This window comes from Lagopus leucura, unplaced genomic scaffold (genome assembly GCF_019238085.1).
Source record: "Lagopus leucura isolate 7727_CA_CO unplaced genomic scaffold, USGS_WTPT01 Super-Scaffold_100002, whole genome shotgun sequence".
Classification (NCBI taxonomy): domain Eukaryota; kingdom Metazoa; phylum Chordata; class Aves; order Galliformes; family Phasianidae; genus Lagopus; species Lagopus leucura.
In genome coordinates, this window is record NW_024962263.1 from 7117243 (window position 1) to 7126067 (window position 8825).

At 43.8% G+C, this 8825-nt stretch overlaps 1 protein-coding gene across 3 annotated transcripts in view; it reads left to right on the forward strand.

The window, feature by feature from the left end:
* Positions 1 to 8575, forward strand: part of GFOD1 (glucose-fructose oxidoreductase domain containing 1) — a 69464-nt gene extending 60889 nt beyond the window's left edge. Inside the window, exons 2-3 of one of the 3 annotated variants that reach the window (XR_006178497.1) lie at positions 1064 to 2036; positions 7401 to 8575. Coding sequence is in view for 2 of the 3 variants with exons in the window: in XM_042869471.1 (XP_042725405.1) it covers positions 1064 to 1983 (920 nt within the window). In the remaining variant the exon portion in view is untranslated. Of the gene's footprint in view, positions 1 to 1063 lie in introns of all 3 variants that reach the window. The other 2 variants (XM_042869472.1, XM_042869471.1) reach the window with 2 other exon arrangements.
* Positions 8576 to 8825: the final 250 nt, after the last annotated feature.

An 8825-nucleotide genomic window follows, 5' to 3' on the forward strand; every position in this document is an offset into this window, starting at 1 on the left:
TCAAGAGCTTAGGTGCAGGCCTTATGTAAACGTACTACTCCTTTCTGCTGTGACATATGCCTCCAGTCATCTCATGCTGAACGTGGGAAGGTGGGAAGTAATCTACCCGTGGTCACACTTCACGTTGCTCTCTGCAGATGAGTTTCTGCTGTGGGCTTCTGCCTGTTACTTTGTTCATCTGTCCCTATTTGTGTGTATGGATGTTGAGTGAATGTATTTGACAAGGGAAAATCAATATGAAAACCATTATTTAGGCATCTCAGGTACGCTGCGTTCAGCTGCGTACCTTGATGGCCAGATAAAACAGGATCATTGTGCAAGCTTCAGTAAGCTGTGCACATATGGGCAATTCTGGGAGGGAACAGATTGTCACAGTTACGTTTGACCTGTTTTAGAGCAATTGTGACTCTCCCTTGGCACTGTGGTTGTGTTGTTGACATCTCTCAAGAGCTCCTTCAAAAAAATGCCTCCCTTTTTCAGAATAGTGTGGTGTTCTGTGAGAAGCAACTCTTGCATTCTAAATTATGCAACAAGCCCAGTACTTTCCGTGTCTCTGGTGAAGGCACCTTGAACAGTCAGAATGGGAAGGATGAAGGAACAAGGCCATTGAGAAGACAAGCCCAGGCCTGTGAGTGCACCTGCTTCAAGTCTCTGTGGACCTCAGGCTGTGTGACTCATGCGCTGTGGGGATTTGAATCTGAAGCTCAGCTTCAGCTACTGAAGGCCCACACACAGGCAGGGCATCAGAGAAGAGATGCGAGTGAGATGGCAGAGCTGCAGGTAGCAAATGTGGGGTAGTAGTCCACTTTACCTTAGCTTACTTATCCATCCAGATATATCTATCACTACTGTACCACAGGGACATGATTGCATTTTAAGAACAAACAGGGTACGTTTTCATGGCGGTGCTTAAGAATTAAATGAATGCCAGAGGGGATCTTTGTGCCTTTAACACAATATCAAAATATTTTCTTTCAGGGGTCTTTCTCCATGGCTTAGTTTGGGGCGATGAGTTTACTCATCAGTATATTTTTGTTGATTTTTTTTGGTGAATGTTTTTCAGGCATTGGAAAAAATGTCATCTGTGACCGAACAGCGACTCCGCTGGATGCCTTCAGGATGATGACTGCGGCTCATTATTACCCAAAACTCATGAGCATCATGGGGAACGTACTGCGCTTCCTGCCCGCCTTTGTGAAGATGAAGCAGCTGATCCAGGAGGGCTACGTGGGGGAGCTGCTGGTGTGCGAGGTGCAGGTTCACAGCGGAAGCCTGCTGGGGAAGAAGTACAACTGGAGCTGTGACGACCTGATGGGGGGCGGAGGTTTGCACTCGGTTGGCACCTACATCATTGATCTGCTGACGTTCCTCACCAGCCAGAAGGCTGTGAAGGTGCACGGCTTGCTCAAGACCTTCGTGAAGCAGACGGACCACATCAAGGGGATACGGCAGATCACCAGTGATGACTTCTGTACGTTTCAGATGGTTCTGGAAGGCGGCGTGTGCTGCACGGTGACGCTCAACTTCAACGTCCCAGGGGAGTTCAAACAAGACATTATCGTGGTGGGCTCGGCGGGACGGCTGATCGTCATCGGCACCGATCTCTACGGGCAGAGCAACAACTCTCCTCAGCGGGAGCTCCTGCTGAAGGACTCCACACCGGTCAGCAACTCCTTGCTTCCGGAGAAGGCCTTCAGTGACATCCCTTCCCCGTACCTCCGAGGCACCATTAAGATGGTCCAAGCTGTCCGGCAGGCCTTTGAGGACCAGGACGACAGGAGGACCTGGGACGGGAGGCCTCTCACGATGGCTGCCACTTTTGACGACTGTCTGTATGCCCTGTGTGTGGTGGACACCATTAAAAAGTCAAACCAGCTGGGGGAGTGGCAGAACATTTCCATCATGACTGAGGAGCCAGAACTGAGCCCAGCGTACTTAATCAGTGAAGCCATGCGGAAGAGCAGGATGTCTCTGTACTGCTAGCTCCACTCAGCTTCTAGGAGAGAATAGGATCCAGACAGCTCTTAAAGGAAATGGTAATTCGGCCCTTTTGAAGGGCTTGAATATCTTGCAAACAGTTGTGGGGATGGGGGAGAAGGAAATGTGGTGTTTGGATCAACTAAATCTGTTGGTGGCTAAATACCAAAGTGGAAAGGTCCTTAGAAATGCCCAAAATGGATAGGAAAGTTGAGAGCTGACTTACCTGTTTTAGTAACAGTATTATCTGGATGATTGGAAATATGTATCATGGACTCGTCTCCTGCTTGCAGGTGCTTTAGATTATCCAATTGTGTTTACTGTGAAAGGTTGGGAAGATCCTTTTAGATTTTCCTTACCTACCAGAGGGCTGTGAAGGTACTGTCATGTCATCAATTTTTCTGTAGTGTCTGACATGAATGGTTCCTACCATGACAGCTGACACCACCATGCTGTACTACTACACCTCCAACCAACACACAGAACAGTGGGACTTCGTGTGAGTGTTGCGTGACGCAGAAAATTTTGGCAGCTCACTTTTCATACAGCTTTTCAGGAGCTTCTATGTGTTGGTTTGGTTAATTGTTTGTCGTTTTCTTTTAAAGCACAATTACGTAGGAAGATGTGTAGCTTTTACAAAAAAAGTAGCCCTTAACTGCAGTGCATATGCCCCATTTATTGTGGGAGGGAGGGTCTTCTGTGAGCTCACGGTAAGCTTCAGTGTTTACTGTACAGATTTGCTGATTGAAATGGGTTGTGAAAAACCTTGATGAATGGCAGGTGGCATGAAAAAGTGCTGGTGGGTTTTATTACACAGCTGAACTCGAGCTAGCCTCACAAAGGTTTGCACACAATCTCCTGTGTGTGAGACTCACTTTTGAGTGAATTCATCTCACATTTTGGTTTTAGGTAGATTACAAAGTGGTAGAATCTAACCCTCTAACCCTCAAACCCTGAGATGCTTAGACAGTTCTAAACTTTTGTGGAGTCACACTTGAGACATCCACACCAACAATTAATTTCATGTAGCTCAACCCCAAAGCTTTCATCTCCACCAAATGGTGCTTGTGACTGAAAAATAGAAAGGGATGAGAAAATTTCCTGTCATTTCCAGGGAAAAAATTACTGTCACCTATCAGAGGTGGGAAGAGGAATCTCACCTCTTTACCTGCTTCAAGTGGCTAGCTGCTGGTACTGTAGTGATCGTTCCCTGTCATCAGTGCAGGGGTGGACAAACCTTCTTGATAAGTTTGTACTGTCTTTTTTAATGGTGTAGTTTGCAGTCTTGAAAGAATATATTCTTTCAGTTCTTAAAAAAATATAGTGAAAGGCACATGTATTATCCCAGTAAATGGGCATGCTGTTTTTCTGCATCAAGCTGCTCCTGCGCTTATGTGTTTACAGCACTAGGTTTTCAGATAGGAGAAAAAAAAAGTAGAAAACAAGCATGTAGCACTAAATTATATTAAACTTGATAAAAACTGTTTCAGGATTCTTTATCTTCATTTTGACTAGGGGAAAGAGGAAGACATTTGGACAAACAGTAAATAAGAAAATAGGACCCTCTTTTAGATTAGTGTTGCCATTTGGGGTTAGAAAGAGTGCAATCAGAATAATTCAGGTTTTTTTAAAAAGCACTTACAGTTTTGCTACTTTTGGGAGCACTAAGGGCTTCTGAAGAGCTCCTTCAAATGAGTCCATCTGATTGCTGTATGCTCCCGCCTGTCCTGTTCCCAGTTTTAGTGCTGCATAATTTTGAATAGGAGAGCATCATTAATGTGATTCATCTCATCTGACACAAAAGCCAGCTAAAAGTCAGCTATGTTGTCTCCATCAGCTCTGCAAGGACGTGGTTGTCAGTACAGAGAGAGCTCTCTGTGGGGTGATGCAGTTCCTCCTCAGATTAACATAGAAGCAGTGCGTACTGGAAACTCCTCTTTTGTCTGTGCAGAAAATCTTGACTTCTACATTTTTAGGTCACTAATATTAGGAAACTTGAATCCCACCCCAAAATTACTAGTGCATGCTTCATTTTTAAAGGGTATGCATGTGTGACCTTTCATGAGGTATTCCCCTAAGTGTCAGAGCGTGACTGATGATGGAGTAATGTAATACCACAAAACTGCAGCCAAACAGAGAACTGTTCCTGTCGTATTGTTCTGCCAGCTTTAGAGTTGTGTCTGGGGCGGTCAGTTTTTGCAGAGGCCTCAGGCAAGCTTTCATCGTTCCTTCTTGGAAGAAGCTTTTGACAAATCTGAATGTTTTTCCTACAGTGACCTATCTTAGAATTTCTGTAGTAGTGTCCTTGCCAACAGGAATTTCCTATTGTAATTGTCGTGGTATACCATGATGTACAGTTACAGCCCTTTAAAATGCACAGAAAAGTACAGAAGACCAAATTTGATCAAGAAATCATCCCTCTCCTCTGAAAAATTGAATTAGCCTAAAAGGGATCAAGAGAGATTTTTATTATAATAAGGCAGAAGCCCTTTATTGAAAATACTGGCAAGTTCAAGTCATGAATGTAAGCACAGTAGATAAGTAACCGTGTCTAGTTACATATCATCCAAAACTGGAACTAAACATGGACCAAAATGTTTGTGAATCTTATTTCTTAGTGGTTTGTGCTGGAATTGCTGCTCATGTCTTTGCACCTTGTTTTGGTTCATGAGTGTGGACAGCTTTTCCTATCTGCATTTTACTTTTTTCATGTGTCGTTCTGGGTTTTATGATTCCAGTTGGAAGAAGATACCCTGGAATCCTAGACAACCCTCCCTGCAGTGAGCTGTCAGCAGGTGAAACACAAGGAACAGGGACAGGTCCTGACCTTAACCGTTCTATCTTGGATCCGGAGGTTTCAGTGTCAGTCATCATCCACGCTCTGTGCAGACTTAGCAATGCAGAACTTGCTGCTTAGCAGAAATAGAACGTAATGCTTTGGTTACAGAACCACCTGACACTTGTGTTAGTCCTGTATTGTTGGATCCTGTACAGCTCACTGTGTGACCACAGCTCCTAGAGAGGCAGCCAGGGTGAGCAGGGGCAGGGGCAGAGGGGGCATCCTTTTCTGACAGCAGCACAGATCTTAGGCTCGATTGGGGTGAACTGTTATCTAACTGGGACGGCAGCAGTGACTGCATACGTTCAGGATTGTATTACAGTTTTTCCATTCTCTAGGAGGCGAAGATGCTGTAGTTCCAAATGTAAAGATACTTAACTTCCACCTGGCTTAGAGGAGCCAGGAATCGGTTTATTTATAGAATATGTACTACAATTCTAAAAATAAATGTTACTTTGCAGTCTGGGATCTTCCTTGGCAGTATGAAGCCCTCTGCTCTCTTGGTACAGCTGAAAAGTACATTGGGTTGCCCTAAGTAGCCTCTGTAGTTCCTGCTGGCTTTGAGAATTTGGGCAGCAGTTAGAAGAGATGTACTTGTTTGAACTCAAAGGCGGTACCACACCAGGGAACATACATTTGGAATTGCACTTTTAATGCTGTTCTTTAATGCTGTGCCACAGTGTGTGAGACGAACGCTGCTAGAATTGGTGCAGGCCTAATGGCCAAACTGAGGCTGCTGCTGGAATTTACAGTGGCCCCCAAATGGGCTGATTCATACGCTAGATGACAAATGTTAATTCCTTTTTCCCAGAGCTGTTGTTGAGAGGCTCTTTCCGTTGCCATCTACCTGTGCACATAGGATACTGAACATGATGGTCTTGCCAAAGACGAAAAGAGCCAAAGGGGGGCATCCAGGGTGAAGTGCTCTTACGCTTTGTAGGAGCCTCTTCCAGTGCTGGGATGGTCAGCTGAAAGATGATGCTTTGTTTTCAATGGGAATCAGATTGGGCTCCACACCAGGGGTAGTAGAGTAACCCTTCCCCGTGTCCCTGTGCTCCTGCTAGATGTGTGCACAGCCTCAGCGCTGACCTCAGTGAAGTCCTGCATGGAGATGTAAGACCTCTGCAAGAGCTTTGGGTTTTCCTATATCTAATACTGTGCATGTGTTAAATTAGTAGTACTTTAGCTGTGTAGATAAAAAATACTGAGTAGAGATGGTATGTCCTTACCCATGCAGCCAACAAGGCAGAGAATCAGGGCTTGCATAGACAAGTTTAGGCTCAGGATGGACTTTTGCAGAGTTCATCATTAGCATGGGCTGAAAGCATGAGAAATTCCTGCCCAGCCAGCACGGGGCAATCAGAGGCACTCTCCACTTTGTACTTCGTGTTTCCTTCTTTTCAGTAGCTTTTGAATCACGATGAGCAGCTGTCCTGGGAGTTCAGCCGTTCAAAGAAGAAGGCTTTCCTGCTGTGCGCGATCACAGCACAAAGACAATTCAGTTTCTGTTACCTTGTTTATTTCTGTGTGCATACAAAAGTGGAAAAGACCCAGACAAAAATTAAACGATTCTCTACCCAAAAAAAAAAAAGAAAAAAAAAGCTGATTTTATTTCATGGGTAAAGATAAATGTAGTAGCTTGATGGTGTCCTTGCAGAGATTCAGAAATTACTGATGGCAATTTTTTGTTTTTGGGAATGTTTAAATTTGACTTTGTTCTCTTTCCTTCAGTATAAAGTATCACAAATTGTGAAGTCTCTTCACTGTTCAGTTGTGTATTTGCAAAGGTCTGAGTGCACCCAGCAGATGTTTGGCTTTGTGCAGATACTTCACACGTTGGCTTGGTGGTCCAGTGGCCCAGTGATGTAGCCTTAAGTACATAGGAAACACTGGGCTGTTTGCAGCCCTCTCTGGGTATTTAGGACTGGTTGTGAAATGGCAGGACTGTTCAGGAGAGCAACTTCTTGTTACTGAAGTTGTTACTTGTGGGGAGCAAAGCTTGTAAGTTTTAGAGATGACGTGTGACTGAATAATCATTGGCAGTTGTATCTGCTTTAAAATTTCCACTCTCTTGAGCTGCTGGATGGAGTATGTCCAGTAAAAACAACTTCCCCTTCACAATAACTGCCCACTCCCATTTGCTCCTGAAAAGAAGAAATTTTCAGTAGACAGGACTATACATAATCTGCGTTCATGAACCAGTGTCATAACCTCAGGACTTAACTGAGCGTATGAAGCCAGAGCCCAGGCAAGTAATGGCTTTTTCAAAGCTGCCAAATCAAAGCAGTGGGGTTGGAGAGTGATGGGTATCAGCGTGGGTCAAACTGAAATAGCTTTTATTCACCATTTTCTGTGAAATGAACAAACAAAATAGCTGTGGTCAATCCAAAACTGAACACAACACATGCAGAAGGTCATTTTTTTCTCTTCTTCTTCCTTTTTTTTTTTTTTAATTTTGCTTTTGGGATTAAGTTCCATTTCTAAAGAGTGCTGTTTTGAAATGAAGTTTTTAAAAAATCCCTTCTATTATGTTTTGGCATTTGTGAAGTTAACAGTTTGGAGTTGTGTTTTTTTCTTGTTTTAGGTTCACGCTTTAAAAAGCCCCCATGCCTGTTTGGTGGATACCACTGCCTTTGGGCAGGTCCAGCTCTGAACTGCACCCTTGCAGTGTCATGCAGTGACCCCCTTCCAGCATTTGGATTTGGCCACGTGGGTTTCATTTGTATCTTCTTGTGGCAAAGGGAAAATCGGTTCATTGCACGGTGTTGGCTGTAGATAATCAAAATACTGTTTGCAGCAGTGCCAGCCATCGTCTCTAAAAGCACTTAAATCTACTGACGTGTTTACTGTGGTTACTTATGACCTTGCAGCCATCCATTACTCTCTTTTCTTTTTACACCATCCGTCAGACTCGCTTACCTCCCCTCCTTTCATTCCGTTGCGAGTCAAGAGGCGGGTCTCCCCATTTCCCCCTGAGTTTGCTCCCAGTCTGTGTTACACGTGGCATACAGGGTGGCTAATGTATGACTTGAAGTAACTTTGGAGACAAATCCATTAAAGAAGGTGTTAACAACACAACCACTCAAATACATGGCATACCTGATGCCCCCGCTAGGGCAGGAATCCAAGCTCCCTGCTGTGCCGTGCTTCACAAATGACACTCACTGTTTCTCTCTGTACTGGTTTTATTTGATTTTGAAAATGAGAATATGTTCAGTTTGTTGCTGTGTCAATATTAAGTATATATTTATTGTTTTTCAGACATACATACATATATATAAATGCTATATATATATATAAAATGTCAACGCATGGACATATGTACAGTAGATATTTTAAAGAGCTATTTATCAAGAAAAGTAAGTGTTATAAGTAAACAGAGTTTATATTTTATATATTATGTAGATAGCAAAAAAAAAAAAAAAAAAAAGCAACAAAAAAAGTGTTTAAATTATAGTAGGACTTTTTGGGGTGGGGGGTGGGGATGGAGGGACGGTGAGGGAGGGTTCCAGCATTTAAAACAGCCAAACTACTTTGTACGGAAGCTGCCTGCTGTGCCTCTCGGCTGCAATATCTGTTTGTTTCTTCTTCTGGAAGATGATGTGCATTGTTACTTTTACATTGCTTGGGGAATGTAGTTAGTTTATTCTCGGCCAACTGGTATGTGCTGCTTAAATCATGGTTTCCTGTTGTTCTGCATATTTGCATCGATGGAATAAAAGGATCTTAACTGGCAAATAAAGACATAAAAGGATGTGATCCCAGCTGTCTGTCATTTTTTCCCACATACTCAGGGAGTGGGGTAATTGCCCTCACCTTTGCCTGTGTTTCCTGGTCAGCCTGTAGGTTCAACATGTGTGAGTGAAACACCCAGGCATTGTGCTTGGGGTGGGGATTCTGGTGGAAGAAGAGAGGGAAGGAAGATTTAGCACTGGCTTGTCTGAGGTTTTAGTGCTGCTGCCAGGCCTGAGCTAATGCCTGCCAAGCCATGTGTCCCAGGGTGACAGCT